The sequence below is a fragment of the Sceloporus occidentalis genome, unplaced genomic scaffold (genome assembly GCF_023333645.1).
Source record: "Sceloporus occidentalis isolate IW3139 unplaced genomic scaffold, rSceOcc1.0.p SCAF_6, whole genome shotgun sequence".
In the NCBI taxonomy this organism is placed as follows: domain Eukaryota; kingdom Metazoa; phylum Chordata; class Lepidosauria; order Squamata; family Phrynosomatidae; genus Sceloporus; species Sceloporus occidentalis.
In genome coordinates, this window is record NW_028316986.1 from 3290603 (window position 1) to 3318319 (window position 27717).

Consider the following 27717-nt stretch of genomic DNA (forward strand, 5'->3'; position numbering starts at 1 on the left):
AGTTGTCTGCAAATGCTTTCAGTATTCCTTATCATGTGCTGATGATGAGAAAGGGTGACAAGAATGTGAGATAGTTGGGAGATTATTCCGTGACTCTTTTCGCCCGATCCAGGAATGGACTTAAACGGATCTTATCGCACGCCTCCGTGCCCAACTTGGCTGCATTGCGTACCCAATCCACACTCCTGGCGTATTTTTCAAAGAAAGTATCGTTCTTTGAAAAGTACACCAGGAGTCTGGGTCGAGCACATGGTCTTAGTTCAGATGGTAAGGAGGGCTATCTGCAGGCTGGCAGTGTGGCTTCACAAAGGAAGGAAACATGCTAGATTCCACGGAAACATCTTCTTTGAGTTGCAAATGGACATTAAATTTCCTTGGCTTTGAAAATGTCGAAGTGACCACATGGCCAAAAAGGTGGAGATGCCAGTCTACAGATAGCCCTCCCTACCATCTGAACTAAGACCAGAAACAGAAAATGCAGGCCTAGGACTAACATCTTCAATTTCTTTCTCCTGTTTGCCTGATGTAAACGATAGTGTGACTTCGAAAGCTTGCAACATGTAATTGTGCATTTCGGTTGGCCCAGTAAAGGTGTTGTTGTTTGGATGTTATTGGGTTTGCTATATGGCCAACACAGCTACCTCTAGAAGTTTTTTGGCAACATCAAAGTTTCCTTTCTGCATTTTTTTGGGGGGAGGAGGAAGGGAATATTTTAAAGCAGTGGATTGTGGAAACCATGGGTCAAATGTAACTTATTGAAACAAATTTCCAGCCAAAATAAATAAATACGGTCAGCCTTCTCTATCCATGGATTCTTTTTCCATAGTGTCAACCATCCACAGCTTGAAAATTAAATATGGAATATATAAATTCCAGAAAGCAAGCCTCAATTTTGCCATTTTTTATAAGGGACACTATTTTACTGCACCATTGAATAGAAAGGGACTTGAGCATCCATGGATTTTCATATCCACAAAGGGTCCTGAAACCAAACCCCAATGGATACCAAGTGCCCATTGTAGCAAAATTAACAATGCATCTTATTCTCCTAAGTAATTACTGAACCATTAAGGGTCACAGTATTGCCAAATATCCATTTGCTACACAATACTTAAGTGTGGGTTTTTCGTATGCGGGAGCTGGGAGGCGTACTTAAAAGATGGAACATTCCTGATAATTATTTATGGTGTGATTAATACTATCTCAAGGCTGCTTGCAAAAGGAATTGCTCTCCCTGCCTTGCCTTGTGGCTGAGGAATGGATTATCTGCCTTTCGTTGTGATTGATAAATTACCCCGCACACACACACGACAAATGGGTGAATTATAAGAAATGACAAAGAAAGGCAGTAAAAGAGAGAGACTGGGGAAGAAAGAGAGAGAAGCTAATAGAAGGGGGCAGGTGATCAATAGAGAGAGAAAAAGAGGCAGCAGGCAGCATAGACCACTGTTCCTGAATGGCTTAAAATTCACGAGCGACTGTCAAAAACAAGTCCATAAAATGACCAAGTGAGAGGGAAAAAAATCCAAAGCAATGAGCGGTGAAAGCAGAAAAGGACAGCTTATGTTGTCCCAATGGTTCGACAGGGGCTATTCATAGAATTGAGAGAGACCCAAGGGTCATGCAGTCCAACCTCCTTGTGCCATGCAGGAAGACACAATCCAAGCACCCCAGATGGCCATCCAGCCTCTGTTTAAAAACCTCCAAAGAAGGAGACTCTACCATTCTCTGAGGCAGCATATTCCACTGTCAAACAGCCCTTACTGTCAGGAAGTGCTTTCTAGTGTTTAGGTGGAATCTCTTTTCCTGTAGTTTGAATCCATTGCTCCATGTTCTAGTCTCTAGAGCTGCAGAAAACAAGCTTGCTCCATCCCCCAATATGGCATCCCTTCAAATATTTAAACAGGGCTGTCATGTCCCCTCTTAACCTTCTCTTCCCCTGGCTAAACCTCCCTAGCTTCCTAAGCTGCTTCTCATAAAACTTGACGGTTTCCAGACCTTTCACCATTTTGGTCACCCTCCTCTGGACATACGGTACTCCAACTTGTCAACATCCTTCTTGAGTTGTGGTGCTCAGGACTGGACACAATATTCCTGGTGAAATCTGACCAAAGCTGAATGGAGTGGTACTATTTTCTCCCTTGATCTTGACACTATCCTTTCATTAATGCAACTTAGAACCCCTCCTCTAAGGTGTCACCCAGTGTGGCCCATACCCCCTGCACCCCCTTACTGGTACCCTTGGATCTGGAAATGAAGACCTATGGTGAATGTTTTAAGGACTGGGGAATGTCTACCTTGAGGAGGGAAGATAACTATCTTTAAATATCTGAAGAAATGTCATATAGAAGACAGAGCAAGCCTGTTTTCTTCTGTACCAGAGACTAACATGAACAAATGGATTCTATTCACAAGAACAGGGATTCCATCTAAAGGATAGGAAGAAAGTTCTGACAGTAAGGAATAGCCCTCTTCTATTCCACTTTGGCCAGATATCACCCGGAATGCCATGTCCAGTTCTGGACGCCACAGTTCAAGAAGGATATTGACAACCTGCCAACATGTCCAGAGAAGGGCAACCAAGATTATCAAAGGTCTGGAAACCAAGCCTTACAAGGAATGGCTTAGGGAGCTGAGTAAGTGCTGCTTGGAGCAGAGAAGATGGAGACGTGGTATAACATTGCCATCTTTTAATTCAGGAAGGAATATTATGTAGAAAATGGAGAGAGAGGTAGTTTTAGGCTGTTCCAGAGATGAGAGTCTAGTCAGAAGAAAAGAGATGCCACCCAAACATTAAGAAGAACTTCCTGATAGTAAGAGCTGTTAAAGACTGAAATAGACTACCCTAGAAGGTACTAGACTCTCCATTATTGTTGTTGTTGTGTACCTTCAAGTTGTTTCCAATTTACAGCGACTGTAAAGTCCCGATCCAATGGCTCCCTCTTACATCGGGTTTTCTTTGCAAGATTAGTTCAAAGGTGGTTTGCCTTTGCCTTCCTCTGAGGCTGAGAGTATGTGATTCACCCAAGGTCACCCAGTGGCTTCCCATGGCCAAACAGGGATGCTAATCCTGGTCTCCAGAATCATAGTCCAATGCTCAAACCACCACACCATGCTGGCTATCTTCTCCTTTACTACAGGTTTTTAAACAGAGAGTGGGTGGCCATTTCTCAGGGATGCTTTAGGCTGCTTCTATGTTGCAGAATTAATGCAGTTTGACACTGCTTTAACTGTCATGGTGCCATCCTATGAAATCCTGGGATGTGTAGCTTGTTGTGGCACCACAGCTCTCTCACAAAGAAGGATAAATAGATCACAAAATGACATATCCCAGAATCCCATAGCATGGAGCCATGGCAGTTAAAGCAGTATCAAACTGTGTTAATTCTGCAGTGCAGATGCAGCTTTAGCTATGGATTCCTGCACAGCAGGGACAGGACAAGATTGACAGTTACCCTCAGTTCTATGATTCTGTAATACCTGGGGGTTTGGTGTTCGTCTGTGAATGGGGTTTCAAGGGATCCATGAACTAGGTGCACCAATTATGTTTTCCCCTTCAGTCTTTCTTGTTACACTGCATGTGCAATTTTTATCTTTATTGTCTTTATGTGTAATCTTTATGTGCAATTTGTGCACATAATAAAATTGTCTTTCTATGCAAATGCATCCCTATTCCGCTCTAACCACCCACTTGCACCCCAAGCTGTAGGTATTTATACCAAAACCCCTGCAACATTTGTCAAAAGAGACTGTCTCTGTTAACTGTGTAGATCATCCGGGAAGTATTTGCCTGTGAACTCTTAATCCTACCAAATAACAGTCGTCTACATCCCAGAAAAATGAGGACTCTTTTGAGGTGGATGTGAGAAACCAATTACTGCAAATCAGCCTGGATCCTGGCGCATCAAGAAGGACTAGAAGGAAGGAGGGGGGTGGAAAAGCAGACAGTTCTGCGCATAATTAAATTTGGCAAGAGAGACAGAAAGCGACAAGTGACAAGACGCGGATGGAATTCTGGTTTCATTTCCCCACATCCGCCAGGAACATTGATGCGCTAAGGCAGGTGAAGGAGTGGGCATGCATTAGGAGTTTGTGCACATGTTTCCCAAATTGCATCCTTTTGGTTTTCGTTTCAAGGGAGTGAGAGAACTGATGCATCTTTGCAGAGAGTACTTTCTGCTAGTATGACAGTCCCAACCGTGGGAGTCAGCTCCCAAAGATATATGTGCTTTCAAGCACATGGAAGTAGGCCATGGGTGGGATGTGAGCCACATATGGCCCCTGGATTTCCCCACTGCTTCCCCAAGGCCCCATGTGCATGTGTGCTGTGTGCCTTCAAGTCATTTCCAACTTATGATGACCCTGAGGCAAAGCTATCATGAGGCTTTCTTGGCAAGATTTGTTCAGAGGAGTTTTGCCATTGTCTTCCTCTGAGGCTGAGAGTGTGTGACTTGCCCAAGGTCCCATCCATTCCAAGTCCCCCTCCAGCTCTTCCCTCCATGAGTCAGGGCACCTCTGCGGTCCATCATCACTGACCATTGGTGCAGGTGGGATGGAGCTGCCACCTGGCAGCCCTTTTCTGGTCTGGCAGAGCTGTCAGCTGAGCAAGAAAGAGAGTTGCATCCCTTTGCAGCCCAGCCAGCAGCCCCACCAGACTTGGAAGGGGCTTCTGGTGGTATGACCACACCAGCCCCACCACAGTACAGCCAGCCTGGCTGGCAAAGGGGGTGGCCAGGGTGAGTGCCAGGCAGGCTGGGGGGGGGGGGTGACAAGCCTGAGCTACCACACTGGAGTGACACCAACCCTAGTGACACCATTGTCCGGATCACAGTCCTGGATCACTAGAGTTGGAAGAGATCCAAGGGCCATCCAGTCGAACCCCATTCTGCCATGCAGGAACTCTCAATCAAAGCATACCCGACAGGTGGCCATCCAGCCACTGCTTAAAGACCCCCAAGGAAGGAGACTCCATCACTCTCCAAGGGAGTATGTTCTGATGTCAAACAACTCTTACTGTCAGGAAGATCTTCCTAATGCTAAGGTGGAATCTCCTTTTCTGTAGCTTGCATCCATTGCTTCATGTCCTAGTCTCTGGAGCAGCAGAAAACAAGTTTGCTCCATCCTCAATGTGACACCCCTTCCAATACTTAAACGGGGCTATCATATCTCCTCTTAGTCATCTATTCTCCAGGCTAAACATACCATGGAGTCCATGGACTACATCTTTAAAAGTTCTGAGATGGAGAAAATGGAACAAAAGAGAATAACTAGGAGTTTGGAGCACATTCTTAGTAAGGGAAAAAACTAAACGTTTTGGAGCTTTTTCAGTCCAGGGGAAAAACACACAACTGAGACCAGTTTCTATATGGACTTTTACTTTGCAGTCTCATTACAGTCACTAGAGTTTACTTCTCAGTGGACAAGTCTGGGATCAAAATGCAGGTGTGAAAATCTAAATATATAACTTCTGAGATTGGGTAAGATTATATTGCACAGAGGTTGGAAAAGCTACTTTTTTGGACTGCAGTTCACTGAAATTCCCTTGCCATCAAGACCCCTTGTTCTGTTTGTGTTTATGTTTGTAATAAAACTAAAATTAGCTAACCAGGCCTGAACTTGCTCAGGCTTCAAAATCAGGTGAAAGGAGGAGTATGAACCATAACATCCCCAAGTTCTGGATTCATTGAGGCTCAGTTTTAAAGCAAAAATGCTATAAATGGTAACATGAAAAGGGTTCATAATATAATGAATAGTAAACCTTGATGGGAGAAGGGACAAAGTTTCTCCATCTTTCATACTGCTGAAATTCAACATTACTCTGAATGACCTGCTGAAATTCCCTCTTTAATACTTGCTTATATGGACAGGAACTCTTTCTCTTTTGCATCTGTCCAGGTTCAGGATGACATTCTTTCTTTGGTCTCTGGGCCAAAGATAACAGTTGAGGGGAGGTGGCAGAGAGGATAGTAACATATTTGGCAAATTCACATTGGTATATAAATATGGAAGAAGGAACAAGCTTGTTTCCTGCTGCTCCAGGGACCAGGACATGGAGCAGTGGATTCCAGCGAGTGGAAAAGAGATTCCACCTAAACATTAGGAAGAACTTCCAGATGATAAAAACTGCTCAACAGTGGAAGACTCTGCCTTGGAGGGTGGCGGAGTCTCCTTCTTTGGAGGTTTTTAAACAGAGGTTGGATGGCCATCTGTCACCCTTTGATGGTGTCTTTCTTTCTGCATGGCAGAATGGGTTGGATTGGATGGCCCTTGAGGTTCTTTTCCAACTCTAGGGCTGCTTTCCCACTATGATTTAATGCAAATTGCTGATCAGGTTATATGACCATCGTTCCCATTTGAAACCAGTTCCGATCCTACTTTAATCGATTTCAATCACGATGAAGCGAGGCAAACACAAAAAATCCACTCTTTCCTGACACTACTTCTTTGGCGGCTTTTTTTTTTTTTTTTAAGAATTGATTCCTGAGTGTGTTCAACAAGTGGGAACACCAGATCTGAATCGTATCATTCTGGAGGGGAGTGAGTCATGGCAGAGGGGTGTTTACCATCCCTCCTCAGATTTTGGTAGATCCACCATTCTCCCCAGCGCTGCTTTTGTGCTTCTGGTGTGACCTGAGGGGGCATATTTTTTTAAAAAATTGATAGAAGATTTGATTCACTGATTTTGCAACTATTTGCAGTTACTCAGGCGATCTGACAGCAGCTGATAGTAAGGCAAGTAGTTGCAAATATAATGAATCATATATATATATATATATATATATATATATATATATATACTGTATATAGTTCCCAAGCCAGGCTGCCCAAGCTGCCACTTACGTCACTGATGATGCACATTTTGAAGCAGCGCAAACTAGTGCGGACGACAATTGTGCCAAAAAAGAAGCGATTACAAGGGGATATTGAAAAGATCTGCTTTCATAGTGGGTACGACAGACCTTTTGGAATCGATTTACCAACACGGAACGAAGGCGAAACGCAAACCAGTTTAAATGTAAGCAGGAATGAGCCCCTAGGATTCTGTGATTCTATTGTTTTAAAACTGAGCAAACTGTGGAGCAAGACAGAGCTCTCCAACAGAAAGGAACACAGAAGAGTGGCCTTGTAGTCCTTGCATTGCCTGGCTGGGTGGCCAGCTGATGTCCTTCCTTCCTTCCTTCCTTCTTTCCTTCCTTCCTTCCTTCTTCATTCACCAAATGAAAAAAGTATCACTTCTGTCACTAGCAATGCAAATAGACACACAGGGAAACCGCAAAGCCTCTGCTGCAAACATCGCAGAGTGAAAGGCTTCAATTGCTTTCTGTGTGATTTCCCCAGAGCTTGTCTTCTACAGTGAACCTTTTCGACCTCAGAAAATTACCTATATGGAGAAAATGCCCAGGAGCAGAATTTTGCACAAGGTCTCATGGGCTCTTACTTCTCCCTTGTCCCCTCTTTCCCCTTTCCCAAGCTAGAGGAGAAATACAGTGGGAACTATAGCACTACTTGAGAGGAATTTGGTCATTCTTCTGATGTGCTGCTTCACCCTGGACTTGGCCAGATCTGCCCTCGGGACAACAGAAAGTAATAAGGAGGCTGGAAGGACAGGGCAGCAGCTAGCAAAAGCCAAGGAAACAGAAAACCAAAGAAATTTGATTTGCAGAATTGTTGGGCTTTGAGGATGAAAGGTGGCATGAAAGGCAGCTTACTGGTGACATCTGCTGGACAAAAGTTTTTGAGACAAATGGACAAGTATGACAGAGTATAATACCCAAAATCCACAAAACGGTGGTACCTTTACTGGACCAACCAAAATGCACAAAATACATGATGCAAACTTTGGAAGCTCCGCTGACTTCTTCTTCAGGCAAAGGTGTTAAAAATCACACAGGAGAATATATTTTTAAAAATATGACACTGTTAGTCACTGACTTGCATTTAGTCAAGATGGTGTTGGTGTGATGTTCTGTGGAGGGATATCTATGCAAGGTTGACCTCCTCCTCCTTCTGGCCATGTGGCCCTGGGAACAAAGCATTCCAATGCCCAGGAGATAAAATTTAGTAATGCAAAAGGTCTTCTTCTGAGATCTAAGATTTCTCCATCCCTTGTGAGGTCACAACCTCCTTTGTTAGGCAGAGGACACTGAATATCTCAAGAGAAGCCTCCATGCTTTTGCATTAAGAACGTTTGTAGGTGCTGGTTTGGCAAAACATGCCAAATGTAGTCCCAATTAAAATAAAATAAAGTAAAATGAAATACTTTACTGTTGTTGGAGGTAGAAACCTCAAATAGTAAAGTCCCGGTCCATTGGCTCCCTCTTTAGGATTCCCCTGTAGCAACTAAAATGCAGTACTTTCACATCCAGGAAACATGTTCAGAGGTGACCATGTTGGCTATACAGCAAAGTACAATAACATCCAAAATCCATAAAACAGTGATACCTTTATTCAGCCAACCTGTATGATTTTTAGCACCTTTGTCCAATGAAGTGCATTTGGTTGGCCAGATAATAGCAGTAGCATTAGCAATAGCAAGTACTTTTCTACATTGCTTATCAGTGAATTAAGACTCCTTAAGAAGTTTAGAACCTGTAAGCCAATTGCCCCCAACAAGCTGGGTGCTCATTTTACTGACCTACAAAAGGATGGAAGGCTGAGTGGACCTTGGAGCCCCTGGGATCGAACTCACAACCTTGTGGCTGCAGGGCCAGCATTGAACCACTGCACCGCCATGGCTCCTTAAATAAAGAAATTGTGGTGGCTAAAAGCAATATTCAATTTTTATTCTACATAATCAATATCTAGTTCCCCTGAATGTAATGCAAAAAAGACCCAAAAGTGAACCTAGCCTCAGTAAGAGGAATGCTGAAGAGAGTTTTTCATGCTGGGGTAAAAAGGGCAGAGTGACATCTTTGATGGATGCTTGCCTGGTGTTTTAGTCACAATAATTGCTTTTGATAAGGGATGAGCAGATTGGGAAAAGGTTGAAAGTGGTACATGGAGGCCCCTTTGTAATAACAGAATTGATAAGAGGTGGATGGGATGGGGCATAAGGTTTCTAATGCATATTAATTGAATTTTGATGTATGCAAGATTCTTTACTCTGATTGAAGGAATTTCTATATGTTTGGGTTCTTTGTATCCAACAGAATTTGCCAAAGTAGTCTCTTTGTCTATTGCCTATAAAAAGTAGAATTTTGTTCTATTCTGGGTCTCAGAATTTAGGGTGGAATGGTAATTCCAGTCTGAGAATTTACTAACAATAAAGCTGTTATTATTATTATTATTATTATTATTATTATTATTCAATCTGGCTCTCCTCCTGGTTTATTTCTGTTCTGTTAAAGAACCCAACATCAGGACAGAGTCAATTTGGCTGATTTCTACAACAAAATAAAGTTGTTTTTGGCCCAAAAAGCCATGTGTGGTCTGCACAGAAAACCATGGGATCTACTAACAGAAACACAACACCTTGCAAGCCAAGTGAAAACTCCATTTGAAGATGTAATGGGGCCTTAGTTCTCAGGCTTAAATGTATCTCCTTCCCTGCAATTTTCCCACAACAGGTTGTTGCCTTGACCCTCTTGACGGCTTCTGGGGAAATCCTGGAATGCTCTGAATCTGTAAATCCTGAGCTCCACCAAGCAGCCTGTGTCCACCTGGGCTGTTTGGGCATCGTCCTCACCATCACCTTCCAGTGTGTGCCGCAGTTCTACCTGCAAGAGACCACCTTCCCATCTACTCTGACAGAGGTAAGCTCCAAATACCAGTATGACAGTGTTGCCAGGTTTTCAAAATAGTAATTAGGGACAGGGGACATTCATGACTGCCATTAGCTATTAACAAATTTGTGTTCTACAAAGGTGCACTGTACACTATCCCATAGTGTGGGACAGGGGTTCCCAACCTGTGCTGCAAGGAGCCCTTAGGGCTCTGTGTGTGCTTCCCAGGTGCTTAGTGCCTGCTCCAGGAAAATGAAAGGAATAAAAATAGGAACTTATCCCATGGCTTAATAAATCAGTTTACCTCTATCTAGTTTAAAGCTTAATTTGGGCGGCATCCGGACGTTATCAAAAGGCTTTTGCTGCCTAATTTGCCACCTGAATACAGCCCAGGTCCATCCCTGCTTTCACAAAACTCTCAGATCTGAAAAGAGCCATGCAGAATACTCCTGGAAGTGGGGATGGACCCAGGCTGTATTCAGGAGGCAAATTAGGTGGCAAAAACCTTCTGATAACATCAGGATGCCACCTGAATTAAGCTTTAAACCAGATAGAGGTACACACGCAAGTGCACCATATGCAGCTTCCAGCCCACACAGAAGCGGCAGGGGAGAAACAATGACACGTGCAGCTTACACACCGCGCCATGCCACAGGCTCGCACACCAATCCCCCACCAAGGGGAAGGATCCACTGTATATCAGTTTATTAAGCCATGGGATAAGATCCATAGAATGAAATTAAAGAATAAGAATATATTCTTACATACTATATATACTCATGTATAAATCTAGAAATTTAGGTTAAAAAATTGACCCCAAAAAACTGAGTCGACTTGTGCATGGGTCAATGTAAGTACTGTACTCTAACTCACACACGCACACACATTATATATGATATATATCCATCCATCCTCTGGTGAAAGGCAAGAGTTTAATCTGCCCTGCAAGCACTGATCCCCTTCTACTTTCTCATCCATCCAGCCTTTAGCATGAGTACAAATAGATTTGCCTGCTGGGATTTTGTAAGTTCTTGGCCATTGTTTTTCTTTGTTTCATCCTTTACATCCTTCATTACATGCCTCTAAATTTTACCCTTGGTTTATCCACGGGACATATCAAAATCCATAATTTTGGCCCAAAAACCTCCCCTCGACTTATATATGAGGTCAATTTATAGTCGAGTATATACGGTATACCCCTAAACACCATTAACTTGTAAGACATAGGGTAGGCCTCTTTGGGGCTCCTCCATATAAATAAGGGCACAACAAGTTAAAAAGGTTGGTAACCCCTGGTGTAGGGAATCCCTACTGTAACCCAAAATGCCAGGGCCCCAGAGGGCACCCACAACCAATATTTAATAGGGGGAATTTTATTAGCTCAAGTGAAGTTGCAGAGAAGGCTTTGAGCAACTAAAAGCAGGGCTCAATCCTGTGTATACCGGTTCTGAGAGCCAGAACTCCAGAATGCAAGGTCCAAATGTAGTTCTATTTATAACAGCAAAAGGGGAGATCAACTTTCACATAAAAACACACACTCACGCACACATATAAGAACTAGAAATATAGAAGATGGTAGCAGATAACAATTTTCAGGATTGCAGTGAGTAATACTGTACTGTGATTTTAGGCTGTATCAATAGATATATCGTGTCTAGATTGGGGGAAGTAATAGTGCTTTGGTCAGGCCCCACTTGGAATAACACTGTGTCCAGTGCTGGGCCCCACAATTCAAAAAGGATGTTGAGAATATGGAGCTTGTGCAGAAGAGGGCAACCAAAATGGTGAAGGGTCTGGAAACCATGCCTTATGAGGAACACCTGAGGAAGCTGGGGGTGTTTAGCCTGGAGAAGAGAAGGTTAAGAGATGATATGATAGCCCTGTTTAAATATTTGAAGGGATGTCATATTGAGGAGGGAGCAAGCTTGTTTTCTGCTGCTCCAGATAACAGAACCTGGAGCAATGGTTGCAAGCTACAGGAAAAGGATTTCCAGCTCAACATTAGGAGGAACTTCCTGACTGTAAGAGTGGTGGAGTCTCCTTCTTTGGAAGTCTTTAAGCAGAGGCTGGATGGCCATCTGTCAAGAATGCTTTGATTGAGATTTCCTGCATGGCAGAATGGGGTTGGACTGGATGGCCTTGGGATCTCTTCCAAGCCTATGATTCTATGATTCTATGGTTCCAGAAGCAGAGGTTCTAGTTGGGGGATTATGTCAGAGGAAAGTGGCTCAGCATGCTGTCTGTGGATCAGGGGTGGCTAATGATTGTTGAAGAGTCAGGTCTGACCTCAAATCAACACCAAATTGGTAGTGCTTGAGAAAGTGTATTTATAGGGCAAAACATATCCTGGGTTAGTTTTGGGGATTAAGGTGAAGTTTCCAGGAGGGAAGAATAGAACTGGAAGTCTGTAAATGGCTGGAAGGCTGTAAATCTCTCGATGAAGGAGTTTTACTCCATGTCTGTCACCCACCATCACTCCTATCAAACGAAGGGATTATGCAGATTCCCATTTTAATTGATCGATCCTGGCTAAGTGCCCTGGCGTCCCCCATGCTGAGCCAGTAGGATCTCCAAATAGGGTCCATGGATAGTTTTCCTGACTTTGGGCAAGTCACACACTCTCAGCCTCAGAAGGTGGCAATGACAAGCCCTTTCTGAAGGAACTTGCCAAGAAAACCCCATGATAGGTTCACCTTAGGTTGTTTTAGATCTCCATAAATTGGAAATAACTTGAAAACACACAACAACAGCAGATGCGCCGTAGTCAAGAAAACTCCAAGATAGGTTGCCATAGGTCAGAAAGGACTTGAATAAACACAACAACAACAACAACAACAAAGTACAACCACAAGCAGAAGAGAACCTACTTTTGTCTCTGACACCAAAAAGATTTCAGTTGATCGGATACTCTTGGGAGAGTTGTTTTGCCTTACCTACAGCACAGATTCTGTATTCTGTGTTTGTAATAATCCACATTATCTCAATGCACGCTTTCGAGAGCAGCTCTTGGCAAAGCAGCCAAGGCCTCCTAGAACACTTCAGCCAGAATGCAATTGCAATTAGTTAATGAATATTCTTCCCCGACGCACGCCCCGTCTCCATGCCTCCCATTTGTTAGGAAATCTTTTAAGCTGGACTTTAACTAGGAAGATTAAGTGACTTGCAGGGAGCATCTATTCTTTGGGAAATGGATTTGGCTCTGTGTGTGTGCGCACTGTTTTGCTCTTTCTGCCTCAGAATTTTTAACTTTTGGTTTGCCATGCTTCAGGCAGAAGGAGGCATTTTCCATGTGGCCAGAGGGTAAAGTACATGGAGTCTCATATGTGGCACAGAATATACAAGTGTGAGCTTTTCATCTTCTTTTGAATCATGATTCTAGCCCTCCTTGACAAGCTGACAAGCCAACAGTGTGATGCAGCAGCTGAGAAAGCCAATGTGATTTTAAGCTGCATCAGTAAGAGTATAGTGTCTATCTAGACTGAGGGAAATAATAGTACTACTACTTTGGCCAGACCTCACCTGGATATTGTGTCCAGTTCTGGACATCCCAAGTCAAAAAGGAGCTGGAGTATGTCCAGAGGAGGGTGACCAAAATGATGAAGGTCTAGAAACCACCAAACCGTATGAGGAACCGCTTAAGGATCTTAGTAAGTTTAACCCATGGAAGGGATGGTTACAGGGTGGCATGATAGTCATGTTTAAATATTTGCAAGGGTGTCCTATTGAGGATGGAACAAACCTGTTGCTCCAGAGACTAGGACATGGAGCAATGGATCCAAGCTACAGCAAAAGAGATTACACCACAACATTAGGAAGAACTTCTTCACGGTATGAGACAATAGAAGATGCTGCCTTTGAGGGTGGTGCAGTCTCCTCCTTTGGAGGTTTTTAAGCAGAGGCTGGATGACCATCTGTCAGGAGGGCTTTGGTGGTGTCTTCCTGCACGGCAGAAGAAACTTGGGTCTCATCCAACTCTAGGATTCTGTGTATTCCTGCATGGCAAAATGGGGCTGGACTGGATGGCACTTGGGGTATCTTCAACTCTGTGATTCTATGATTCTTTATTTTCATTCAACTATTGATTCAGCGCATCTGCTTTAGTTGGGACTAATGCACAAGATTCCAAAAGACAAAACAACAACAACAACAACAACCCACATATTGAGAGACTGCGTGGTGTAGTGGTTTGAGCGCTGGTCTGGGACTCTGGGAGACCAGGTTTTGAATCTCCTTTCAGCCCTGGAAACTCATTGGGTGATGTTGGTAGAATTCAAAGACATTGCTGTGTTAGTCTGGGAAATCAGTCTGCAAGTGTTAGCTAGTGTGACAATGTGTGCAGTGTGCCAGGAAACCAAAGTCTCTGCTCAAGCCATTGCTGATGGACTGCAGTTTGTTCATATACTCCGCCTCTGCCGTTTCTCTAGTTCAAGGACCATTGAGGAGGTCACATCTATAAGGAAAACCATGGCAAATCTTCCCAGAATAATAGATCTTGCTGAACATACCCCAGGAAAGAGTTGCCATATCAAAGTTGAAGGCACATAGCAACAAACAGCACATTCCACCAAAAGACAAGAAGAGAATCAACTCTTTTGAAATATGATGCTAAAGTTTCCAGCATGGTTTGAGTGTTGGACCATGACTCTGGAGACCAGGGTTCAAATCCCTGCTTATCCATGGTAACCCACTGGGTGACTTTGGGTAGGTCACACTCTCTCAGCCTCAGAGGCCTCTCAATAAAACCTGCCAAAAAACCCCAGAGTCAACATAAGTCATCTTGCTATTCTCTCAGCCTCAGAGGAAGGCCATGGCAAACCTGCCTCTTAACAAAAAAAATGCCTTGAAAGGGTTGTCTTAGGGTCACCATCAGTTGGAAACAACTTGAAGACACACAACAACAACGAGGTGATGAAAATGCTGTACGTTTTTGACCATACTCTGAAAAGGTTATTTATGGTGCTTAACCCTATCCCTGAAATAGGTTCAGTGCCTTGGAAAGCTCTCTTAAAGTTTGGAGTAGGACCCAAAGCAGATTCACTTCCAACCTGGAAGCCTTCAGCCTCACTGTCTCATAGAAGCTAGGTAGGGACTGAGCAAAATGCGTGACTATCAGAAGGTGAAATTCCTCCTTGCTCTTCCTCCATGGGCAGAGCCGGGGTCAGGGTTCACATTGCAAAATGCAAAGACGTATGCGTTGGCTTGCTTTATTTGCTTTCATTACTTTAGTCCCAGGGGACCTGTTCTTCTGACCGGCCCGCTGTGCCAAAAACCCATTGAACATGTCATGGCGTCCTTGCTGGGTTGGAGATAATTTTGGAAACTTTTGTGACACTGGAGCCTTTGGCATGCAAAGCAGATGCTCTGCCTCTGAAGTGTTGTCACTGTACATACACACTCGCTCCAGCCAAACAAGGAGACACTCATTCAGTTGACAGTGACATATTGAGTCTGCATTGCAGTTGACCTCTGGGGATGCTCACTGGTACTTTTTACATTATATTTTTATTGGATTTATGATAGTATAATTACAAAGGGAGCAGCATGGTCTGAGTGTTGGACTAGGACTTTGAGAGACCAGGGTTCAAATCCCTGCTCGGCCATGGAAACCCATTGAAGGACCTTGGACAAGTCACGCTCTCTCAGCCTCAGAGGAAGAGAACTGCAAATCACCTTGAATAAATCTTGCCAAGAAAATACTATGTTAAGGTCACCAAGAGAGTCTATGGGTAATGGGGACTGTTGTGGTTGCAACCGACCCTCCGTATCCATGGAATCTGCATCCATAGCTTGAACCATCCACAGCATGAAAATATTCCACCAAAAATGTCAAAAAAGCAAACCTTGATTTTCCCATTTTATATAAGGGACACCATTTCACTACACCACTGTGTATAATACGACTTGAACAGCCTTGGATTTTGGTGTCCACATTGTTTTTCAGTTTTTAAAAGCCCAGCTCAGGTCTTGGAAACTCAGAGCCATGCCTTCCTTAATTGAGTTTATCAGCCTTTAATATAGCCTCCTCCTTTTCCTACTGCCTTCCACTTTACTATGCATTTATCATCTCCTCCACTGAGTCTTGTCATCTCATGATATTCCAAAGTACAACAGCCACAGTTTATTCATCTTGGCTTCAAGAGAAAGATCAGGCTCGACTTGCCTGGGACCCATTTGTTTGCCTTTTTGGTGGTATTTGGCATCTATAGAACTAGCCTCTGGCTGTTGTTGTTGTTGTTGTGTATCTTCAAGTTATTTCTGACTTATGATGACCCTATCATGGGGCTTTCTTGGCAAGTTTCTGCCATTGCCGTCCACTGAAGCTGAGAGAGTATGATTTGCCCAAGATCACTCAGTAGGTTTATAAGGCCAAGCCATGATTTCAGATGAGTTGATTTTCTTCCCCTCTGCTTTTTTAACTTCAAGACTAGCAAGTTTTATCTGGTGTAAGCTAACATTAACAGCTGGCCACTTGGTCAAATGTATGAAATGCTGCATATTTGAAAGATGGATATTTGTGATGATGATGGAATAGGTAGCCAGCTTTTCAAGTCTGCAGGTGGCCCCAAATTCAGAGGAGTAGCTAATACCTCAAAGGACAGGATCAAAATTCAAAATGACCTTAATAAATTAGAAAACTAACACAATGAATTTCAGCAGAGCGAAATATAGGATAATACACTTGGGCAGTAACAATGAAAGGCTCAGATATTGGGTGGGTGACACCTGGCTTGACAAAAGCACATGTGTAGTGGATCTGGGAGTCTTAGTGGACCACAAGTTGAACATGAATCAACAGTGTGATGCAGCAGCTAAAAAAGCCAATATGATCCTAGACTTCAATAGAAGTATAGTGCCTAGATCGAGGGAAGTAATAACGCCATCCTATTCTGTTTTAGTCATGTCCCACCTGGAATACTGTGTCCAGCTCTAGGCAACACAATTTAAAAACGATGTTGAGAAGCTGAAGCATGTCCAGAAGAGGGCATCCAAAATGGTGAAAGGTCTGGAAACCATGCCTTATGAGGAAAGACTTAGGGAGTTGGGTAGATTTAGCATGGAGAACAGAAGACTAAGGGGTGAAATGATAGCCATTTTTAAATATTGGAAGGGATGCTAAATGGAGGATGGAGCAAGCTTGTTTTCTGCTGCTCCAGAGAACAGGACCTGGATCAGTGGGTTCTAGCTACCTCCTGCCTTTGAGGATGGAGGAGTCTCCTTCTTTGGCAGCTTTTAAGCAAAGGCTGGATGGCCATCTTTTGGGGGTGCTTTGTGTCTTCCTGCACGGCAGAAGAGGGTTGGACAGGATGACACTGGGGTGACCCTCTTCCAACTCTATGCATTCTATGATGATAATGATGATGCAGATCTTCTGATAACATCGAAGGACCACATGTTCTGTGCAATCTGTTTTCCCCTGGGAGAGCTGTGTTCAATTTTGTCAACTCTGCTGTTTAGTCAAGGAGAGAACTTGATGACTGAAGACAGATGTGCCCTCAAAATAGATCCTGAGCAAATTCTGCTTTTTGTCAGATGCTTGCTGGAGCATCAACTCCAGACAAATGTGTATTTTTAACCTCCTGGCCAATGAGGAAAGTCTCCATAGCTTATAAAGCAAGGCCTGGAGAGAGGTATATGTTTGTCTTATGTGTCGTCAGGTCATTCCCATCTTATGACATGCTAGTGACCCTATCATGGGGGTTTTCTTGCCAGAGTCTGCTCAGTATGGGGTTGCCTTTGCCTTCCTCTGAGGCTGAGAGAGTGTGACTTGCTCACAGTTATCCAATGGGTTTCCATGGCCTAGCAGGTATTCGAACCCTGGTCACAGTCCAGTACTTCCAATATTTTGTAAGCCCAATATTTGGACAGCACCAAATAGAATCAACCAGAAAAACCAGAGAGACTTCTCTAAGTGATCAATAGATGGCAGTTTTAGTTTAGAAAAAGCCCAAACAAAATATGACAAAACATTAATACTAAACGCAGATTAAAAACAAACAAAAGCATCAGTAAAATATGCATAGAGATCAATTTCAGAAAACATTCAATCTATAAAATTGAAGTCATTTAAAAAGATAATTAAATTAAAGACTATAAAGGTGAATCAAACATCACATCCTTATCTGTTTGTGTATAACATTTATTTGCTATTTATTAATTAAAATATATGTAACCTGCTCACTATCTAAAGATCTCGGGGTGCTGGCATACATTAAAACCAATCTGGCATTTTAAAACTATGTGAATAATTAAATCAAGCTTAAAGGTGATCAACATATTAACTAGTTAACATGTTAAAAAGACAGACGGAAAGGCTTCAAACAGTTTAAAAAGGAATTCAAACCATGTATAGTCTACCCTGGATATCCATCCACAGCTTGAAAATATTCCTATATACTATATACACACATACAAAAAGCAAGACTTGATTTTTCCATTTTATAGCCAGCATGGCGTAATTGTTTGAGTGTTGGACTACAACTCTGGAGATCAGGGTTTGATTCCCTGCTCAAGCATTAAAACCCACTTGGTGACTTTGGGCAAGTCACACACTCTCAACCACAGATGATGGCAATGGCAAACCCCCTCTGAAGAAACTTCCAAAGAGAACCCTATGATAGAGTCACCATAAGTCAAAAATGACTTGCAGGCACACAACAACAACAAACCATTTTACTACACCATTGTATATATAACTAGAGCATTGTCTGTGACTTGAGCACCCATGGATTTTGGTAGCTGTGGGGGTCCTGGAATAAAAATTCCCAGCAGATATTAAAGGCTCCCTGTACATGTGAGGATTTTAATAAAATCAAATTGGTTACCAAAGCTTTCATGAACAGTCATGTTTTCACTTGGCACCTGAACAGCAGCAATATTGGTGCCAGTCAGGCCTTCTAAGGGAAGGGTAGTCCATAAGTGGTTGGCCACAGCAGAGAAACATTGTTCATAGAATCATAGAATCCTAGCGTTGGAAGAGACCCCAAGGGCCACCCAGTCCAACCTCCTGCCATGCAGGAACTCTCCATCAAAGCAACCCCAACAGATGGCCATCCAGCCTCTGCTTAAAGACCTCCAAAGAAGAGGACTCCACCACTTTTTAAGGCAGTGTCTTCCACTGTCGAACCGCTCTTACAAGACAGTGCGTGGCATCATGACACATCTCCAGCGCTGTGTCCAAATGGCACAACACCAAAGGGGTGCCATACAGCCGTGCTGCCATGGTATTTTGTGGCTCCTTTTTGCACCTTATCAGAGGCCAGATTGGGGCAACAGCGTGAGATTGCCACGGCCCCAATCTGGCTGAAGAAGGGGTGGCTGTATGCACCCCTCTGTACATCCCCTAACTGAGCGAAAAAAGTTGTAGCATAAGGTTTGGAGACTTCATCTACTTCCTCATACTCTATGTATCTGAGGAAGTAGACCACATCTATGAAACCTTATGCTACATCTTTCGCTCCATTAGTCTCAAAAGGTGCTACAAAATCCTTTTCCATTATCCTGGGGCTTGTCTAATTATTAAAATACTACTAATTTGATTCAAATCTGGCCACATGTGATTTAGAGGAATTTGGGCTCGTTGCAGAGGGGACATGAAAACCTCCATAAACTTCGTAGAAAAAGGATTTGTAGGTTTTACTGGAGTATCCACAAGTATCCATGAGCATGTGCATTATCACATGTGTGGCTGTCCATCTGCTTCACATGGATTTGTATGGCTACTGTTGGCAGAGGGAAGGAAAATAGATGCAAATCTGAGCAGAAGGGAAGACAATTCAGCTTTGACAGAAATGGTTCCTAACATCTTGCCTGATGAAGAGGCCCATGGAGCTTTGAAAGCTTTCAACAAGTACTGTATATTGTGCATTTCGGTTGGCCAATAAAGGTATCACTGATGGATATATGTTTGTATTTGTTAAATGGCCAACACAGCTGCCACTGCATGTTTTTATACACTTACAGGTAGACTAGCCCTGTTGGATTATTCATGTCCCCCTCGGCCCACGTTCCACCACCTTCCTTCCCACATGCCTTAGATAGTTTCCCACCAGGTACATAAATGCTCTGAAGTATTACACTATTGTTATTGTCCCCTAAGCTTTTCCCTCTTCTCTTCCCTGCTGTTGGGTGGGACAGTGTAAAGGAGAGATCTTTCCCTGCCTCTGCTAGGCATGCATTTCCCTCTGGCATGATCGCATCATGCGACTCATTGCTCCTGGTTTTGCACATGAGTTTTGGGAATGGGTTATGCAAACAGATCTTTTGCATCCTTTAGCGGCTGCACTCCACCGGCTGCCTGCCCTCTCGGTGCCTCTCCGTGGACCGCTGTCGTCCAACATATTTTTATTTCTTCTCCATTTGCTACATCCAATTTGGGCTTGTTAGCGCTCATCTCCCTTTAGCCTCGAGCGCATCATGATCAGGATAATAATGAGAGGGGTTTTGGAAAGCCCAGGGCGATTTCATCCTTCACTTGATACAGGCATTTTCCATCCTGCAGTGTGGCATTTTAAATAAGCAAGGCTACAGTGAGCTCACTATAAAAATCAAACAGACTTTTAATGGGGGTTTCTCCCCTAAAGCATAGGAAAGTAACTTTTTCTTTTCTTTGGATGATGCCCCCCCTGAGAGATTTGAGGTGTTATCATCCGAAAAGTTATTTTTCCATGCTGTGCCATACCTGGATTTTGTGAAGGGTTCATTCAGAGCACTGAAACAGAAGCGTCTTTTTGGAGCTGGCTATCTCCCACAGTTACCAATTTGCAATCATTTAGAGGTAAAGTGCCTTAGATTCTAGAGCTTTCCATTTAACCAACAAGACCTATATCCGTTGGTAATCTTTGTTGTTATTTGCTGTCAAGTTGACTTCCACTTATGGAAGTGGTTAAATGTCGGTCAAAACTGCAGCCACTCACTCACAGTCACAAGGTTGTGAGTTCAACACACCAGAGAGAGTGACTTGCCCAAGTGGATTTCATGACTGAGCCAGGAATTGAACCCTGGTCTCCAGAGACATAGTCCAGCGCTCAAACCACTAATCCATGCTGGCTCTCATCACCACATTATACAGCTTAATAATGTATAATTAATGCTTGGACGATATCTGAAATTGCTCTTCTGTTTAGAAAAACTGGACTCTAGGACTGTTTTAGACTACTTTTAGAAGTTTTTAGAGAGTTATTTTAATGTGTTTTAAAATCTTTGCGTTGTTTTTTTATTTGTTCATTGCCTCAGGAGCCCTTGTGGGCTGGGAGGCAATACAGAAATAAACAAAGAACTAAATAATAAATAGGAGTATACTCCTTAAATTAATTATAAAATTAATGCATTAATGATTACACAAAATCTCTGGCTTACTGGAAACAGTTAACAAGGAGGGAAAGCAGTTTTTCCCAAATGGACACTGTGGCCAAGTTCCTTTTTTAATGCTGGCAGAGCAAAATGTTCCACTGCTGGACATGTATGGAAGTCCAAGAAGACAATGGCCTTTGACCCGGGTACAGAAGGGCATCTGGAAGTTTCTGGGCACTGCTCTATTTCCAGACACAGGGAATTCCCAGGCACTATCTAGCTGCCCCCTGCACACTCAGGGAAGAATAAATTCCTTTCACACACTTACACACCTTGAACCAGAAGCATAAATCATAGAATCATAGAATTGTAGAGTTGGAAGAGATCCCAAGGGCCATCCAGTCCAACCCCATTCTGCCATGCAGGAACTCTCTATCAAAGCATCTCCGACAGATGGCCATCCAGCCTCTGTTTCAAGACCTCCAAGGAAGTAGACCCCATCAAGCTCCCAGGGAGTGTCTTCCATTGTCAAACAGCTCTTACTATCAGAAAGTTCCTCCTAATGTTGAGCTGGAATCTCTTTTCCTGCAGTTTGCATCCATTGTTCCATGTTCTACTCAAGAACTTCCTGACAGTAAGGGCTGCTCGACAGTGGAACACATTCCTTCCTCGGAGTGTAGTGGAGTCTCCTTCCTTGGAGGTCTTTAAGCAGAGGCTAGATGGCCATCTTTTGGGGATGCTTTGATTGGATTTCCTGCATGGCAGGGGGTAGGACTGGATGGCCCTGCAGTCTCTTCCAATTCTATGATTCTACTCTCTGGAGCAGCAGAAAACAAGCTTGTTCCCTCCTCAGTATGACATACCTTCAGCTACTTAAACAGGGCTATCATATCACCTCTTAACCTTCTCTTCTCCAGGCTAAACATACCCAGCTTTCTAAGTTGTTCCTCACAGGGCATGGTTTCCAGACCCTTCACCATTTTATTTGCCTTCCTTTGGACACACTCCAGTTTCTACACATCCTTTTTGAATTCTGGTGCCCAGAATTGGACACAGTATTCCATAGTGAAATCATGGGCTTTATTTCTTGAGTCATTCTCATTTCTAGCCATCTCATTGTAGTCAGAGTTATCGCTGGACGATCCTAAGGACCAGGACAGAAACCTGTTGGTGACTTAAGCAGGCCTACATTCTCCTACAGGGGTGGAGTTGTCTGATGAGGAATACTTGTATTCAGTTCAAGGTTTTGTGGAAGCAGAGTTGTATGTGTGGTACATTGTGCATAGTTGCACATTGTGCTTGGACTGCCGTGTGCACTGTGCATGTCTCACTATACATGCAGGTGTGCATGTGGATTTGTTCTTCATTTGGCATTGCAAGTGCAACTCCTTAACTAGGTGGCATGGTGTGGTGGTATTGATCAGATGTTGATTCCCTGCTTGGCCATGGAACCCCACATGTCTGAGCCACACACACTCAGCCCCAGAAAACCCTGTAACTGGTTCATGTGAGGGTCACTGTAAGTCGGAAATGACTTGAAGGCTCACAGCAACAACAACTAGAATTCAAAAATATATCCGTGTTAGTCTGTAGAATCAGTACATAGAGAGATCTTGTAGTATCTTTGAGACTAACTGAAAGAAAGAAAGTGTTAGCATGAGCTTTCGTAGACTTCAGTCTACTTCTTCAGGTGCATTTGGTGGAGTGGAAGCCAGGTACAGACATATATATGCCTGGCATTGCCTAACTGCCATGTAACTCCATGAGTGTAAAGGTACACTCCGTTTCCCTGATATAGGATCTCAGTCCCAATGTTTCCCTTGTGTTCCTGGCACAGGGCCTCTCTTTGCACCCTGAGCTGGAGGTTCTGGACAGCAAGTGCTTGTTAAAAACCCATCACATATCTTGGGGTGGTGAAAGCCATTAGTCTTGCAGCCTTGGCCAAATTGCCACTTAATTCACACCATCCTGGACCAGACCAGTCACATTCCAGTGTTGGGCTCAGAAGATGGAATGGAAGCCAAGGCACTCCAATGACTCACTTACCAGGAAGGGGAGACTGCTGGCAGTGGCCCTTCTCTTCCTCATCCACTCCTTTGGCTCTCACCTTCAAAGAAAAGTGCTGCATCCATTATCACAGATAGCATCTGCATGTTAAGTAGGTGCCATAATTGTTCAATTCATCATCTGTAAGGAGCAATGTACTCTCAAGTGTTCCACACTGAAGAGGTCATCCCTGGCTGCAATCTAGTTTGTTTTATTTAATTTTTAAGTTCATTATCTTTACAGTGCAAATAACCTAGCAGCTCTCCCTGTGAGCATTGTGTTCCGGCTGGGATGAGATGCTCAGCTTTCTGGTGCAAACTCCTGAACAAGGTCTAAACAGGGAACCGACCTGAAATGGAAGACATTGTGTGTCATGGTGTTTCTATAAGGAACAAGCAGCAAGAGTTCAAGATCTGAATAGGTTCCAGGCTGTTCCAGTTGTTGCAGAGACTTTCAGGTGCTCCAAGGAGCTCCCAGAATCAGCTGGTGCTATGGGTATTATTACTATTTAATTGACAGAGTCCAGATTGTTGTAAATAGTCGTTGTTGTTGTGCCTGCAGGTTATTTCGAACTTATGGAAACTCTAAGGGGAACCCATCACGGGGGTTTCCTTGGCATGATTTGTTCAGAGGGGGTTTGCTCCCTCTGAGGCTGAAAGAAGGTAAAATACTCAGGATTACCCACTTGGTTTCCATGGCTGAGCAGGGATTCGAACCCTCGTCTCCCAACGTCCGCGTCCAACATCTAAATCATAACACAATGCATACTTCCAATGTAAGTGGCACTGCCAATCTATTCTGCTTTGGTCAGACCTCACCTGGAAAAATGTGTACCATTCTTGCCAGGGCTATTCAAGAAGTATATTTTTGACAAGCTGGTATCTGTCCAGAGGTGGATGACCAAGATGTCCAGGGTCAGGAAACAAGAAAGAAGATGAATTTGAGGTCTGGGGCTGGAGAAGAGTGCTGAGGATCCCATGGACAGTCAAAAGGACAAACAAATGGGCCCTAGAGCAGATCAAGCCGGAAACCTCCCTGGAAGAAGCCAAGATGACTAAACTGAGACTGTGGTACTTCAGAGACATTATGAGAAGGAAGGACTCATTGGAAAAGACAATCATGCTGGGAAAGGTGGAGAGAAAGAGTAAGAGAGGAAGGCCATAGGCCAGATGGATGGACTTCATTAAGGAGGTCATGGGTTTTATGGGGTTGCAGGAATTAAGCAGAGCAGTGAAGGACAGGGGTCTTAGCGATGTCTCATCCAGAAGGTCGCCATGAGTCCAGATTGACTCCAAGGCAGTTAACAACAGCAATGTATCCCATTATCCCTACCAGTACCAAAAAATATGTAATAAGCAAGCAACACAATGGCAGCAAATCTGACCCTATTCATTATGGCAGGTAAGCGGAAAGACACAATCCCTGACCATAACCAGTTTTGGAAGAGGGACTTCCAAAATGCTCTCCGTGGAAGCATACAAAAATCTGCTGAAGAGGTACAAAGTCAGATTTCTTTTTTGAAAAAATGAAGGCACTTTCTACCCTTCCATTTCCTTGACAATATCTGCCCAGCATCTTGTGGGTGCCATGTGGCTATTTCAGCTCAGAAAGAGGCTGTACAAGCACCAGTGTGGGATCTGCTCCTGTTGGAAAAAGGGAAATGCCATGCCAGTGCTAGCAAATCTTGCTGTTAATCCTGTGCATCAGGGGCCCTTTCCCTGCCTCCAGCCTTTGTGTTGGCAAGACCATTAAGTGGAAAGCAATGAGCCAGCGAGAAGGTCCTTGAAATATTCATGAAGAGCAAAGCCATTTCCCCAGCTGCGATGGAGAAGTTACCTTGTGGAGGAGGCTTGGTTCTTTTCTTTGGCTGTGATTCATCCTTACGTAAAACCATCTTGCTGTCCTCCCACTCTTTGGAGTTTATCACACAAAGGAAATTGGGTGTTTATCCCGTGAATAAAGTGGTCACAAAGAAGCATTAACGTGCATCTTTTTAATTTCGAGATTTCAGAAACAATGCATTTCCAATATCACTTTATTTGTATAACTGCATGTGATAATCATTCACACAATTACTCACCATTTTTGTTGTATTTGCAGAATGCTTTAAATGCACTTTAATCTATCTTTAATGCTGAAATTAGCCCCAGTGTGATAAACTCCTTTCTCTTCCTCAATCAAAGCACCCCAAGCGATGGCCATCAAGCCTCTGTTTAAAGACCTCCAAGGAAGGAGACTCCACTCGACTCCACTGAGGGAGAGTCTTCCACTGTCAAACAGCCCTTACTGTCAGGAAGTTCCTCCTAATGTTCAGGTGGAATCTCTTTTCCTGGAGCTTGCATCCATTGTTCCGGGTCCTGTTCTCTGGAGCAGCAGAAACCAAGCTTGCTCCCTCCTCAATATGACATCCTTTCAAATATTTAAACAGAGCTATCATATCACCTCTTAAACTTCTCTTCTCCAGGATAAACATCCCCAGCTCTCTAAGTCATTCCTCATAGGGCTTTATGGTTTCCAGACCCTTCACCATTTTAGTCACCCTCCTTTGGACTCCCTCCAGTTTCTCCACATCCATATTTGAATTGTTTTGCCCAGAACTGGACACAGTATTCCAGGTGAGGCCTGACCAGAGCAGAATAGAGTGGGACTATTACTTCCTTTGATCTATACTTCTTTTGATGCAGCCTAAAATCACATTGGCTTTTTTAGCTGCCTCATTGCAACATTGACTCATGTTCAACTTGTGGTCTACTAGGACTCCTAGATCACTTTCACATGTAGTCTTGCTAAGCAGAAGCCCCAACCAGATGATGTTGCCCATTTCACAGAATTTATAGAAGCAATTCGAGCACAAATGGAAATATTTTCATAGAATCATAGAATCGTAAAGTTGGAAGAGACCCCAAGGGCCATCCAGTCCAACCCCCTTCTGCCATGCAGGAACTCTCAATCAAAGCATCCCCAACAGATGGCCATCCAGCCTCTGCTTAAAGACCTCCAAGGAGGGAGATTCCACTACACTTCAAGGGAGTGTGTTCCACTGTCAAACAGCCCTTACTGTTAGGAAGGTCCTCCTAATGTTGAGGTGGAATCTCTTTTCTTGGAGCTTGCATCCATTGTTCCAGGTCCTGTTCTCTGGAGCAGCAGAAAACAAGCTTGCTCCCTCCTCAGTATGACATCCCTTCAAGTATTTATTCCTACCTAGATACTTTTTTTAAAAAATCCAGAATACACTGCAGCAAACCTCTCCGCGTTTCTAAGGGTTTGTAGTTTTCTTGGGCTTTTTGCTCGATGGGAGGGAGAGTACAGGATCATTTCACTAAAAGAGTGAGGCTTTTGGCTTTAAATTCACATTTGTGATAATGGCTTTCTCAAATCGATATGTTTCCATTTTGGTTAATTAGCATTAATTAGTGTATCGGGAACGGGGCTCATGTGATAATGTCCTAAAGGATTATGAAATGTTGATGTTTCTTGGCGAAATTACTTACCGAACTTCTTCATCCTCGCTCCTATCCTGCTAGTGGGAGAAGTCCATGAAGATTGAAAATGCTTTTCCAGGAAGTCTCAGCTAGTAAAAAGTGGTGTTTTCTGTTATGAGAGATCTCACTTTTTTGCAACAGTCTGCATGACTCTTTTACTCGCAAGTTATTGCACCCGTATTCAGCTGCAAAAACCCACAAAAAACTATGGATGCCGGCCATGAAAGCCTTTGACTTTGCAACAACAACAATAATAATAGTAATAATAATAATCTCTACCATATTAGCCATGTTCATGCAGCCTCTGTTACGTCCAGGCACCATTTCTACTTTCTGTTTCCCACAAGCAGACTAAGAACATTCCTCTCCCAGACATCTGCACATTCCTGTGCCAGGGAACAAGCATCCCTTTGAACCACCACCAATAATTTAAATTAGTACTTTGCCTCCCAACATTTCATCCTGTCCCATTCTAATCATATCATCATCATCATCATCATCATCATCATCATCATCTGTTTATATCCCGCCTCTTCCCGTAGGATTGAAGTGGCTTACAATCACAAAAAGATGCAGTACAATAATAACATTGAATATACAAATAAAATACAACTCTAATAAATTCATACAATATAGATAAATCCCCCTCCCCTTCCTCCTTACATATATAACATAATTTCTGTTATAACAATAATGAAATGTAAAAGAAATCATTAAAACCATTAATTAAAAACTATCAAGACAGGAAGAAGCAGGTATGTTAGATAACCAATAGGGAGTGATCAAAATGATGGCTAATATCAGTGGGGTGACTGACTGTATTATTCAGGGATAATATAATTCTTCTACATATCTAAAACACTACAATACCCAGTTGATCATGGCAGAATATGGGAAATGCTGACAGGGAAATGGCTACCCTTGCAGAACTTTACTTGCATAGCTGTGAACTGAATAGGAGTGTTAGGCAATGGCCAAAAATGCAGAAGGTTGGATGGCCGTTGAGGTCTCTTCCAACTCTATGATTCTACAGGACTAAGAAATAGGAACATGGGCAGAGACATGGTTGGTTGCACAACATCAATATTTCACAGAAATGTGGTGTAGCATGATTGTGGTGTAGCATTAGTTTCCGGGCACAGTACAAGGTGTTGGTTATAACCTTTAAAGCCCTACAT

At 43.2% G+C, this 27717-nt stretch overlaps 1 protein-coding gene across 1 annotated transcript in view; it reads left to right on the plus strand.

The window, feature by feature from the left end:
• Nucleotides 1-27717, plus strand: part of LOC149310332 (L-gulonolactone oxidase-like) — a 75150-nt gene that overhangs the window by 26370 nt on the left and 21063 nt on the right. The window contains exon 8 of the mRNA XM_089528371.1: nucleotides 9567-9752. Within this exon, the coding sequence (XP_089384497.1) occupies nucleotides 9567-9752 (186 nt within the window). The remainder of the gene's footprint in view (nucleotides 1-9566; nucleotides 9753-27717) is intronic.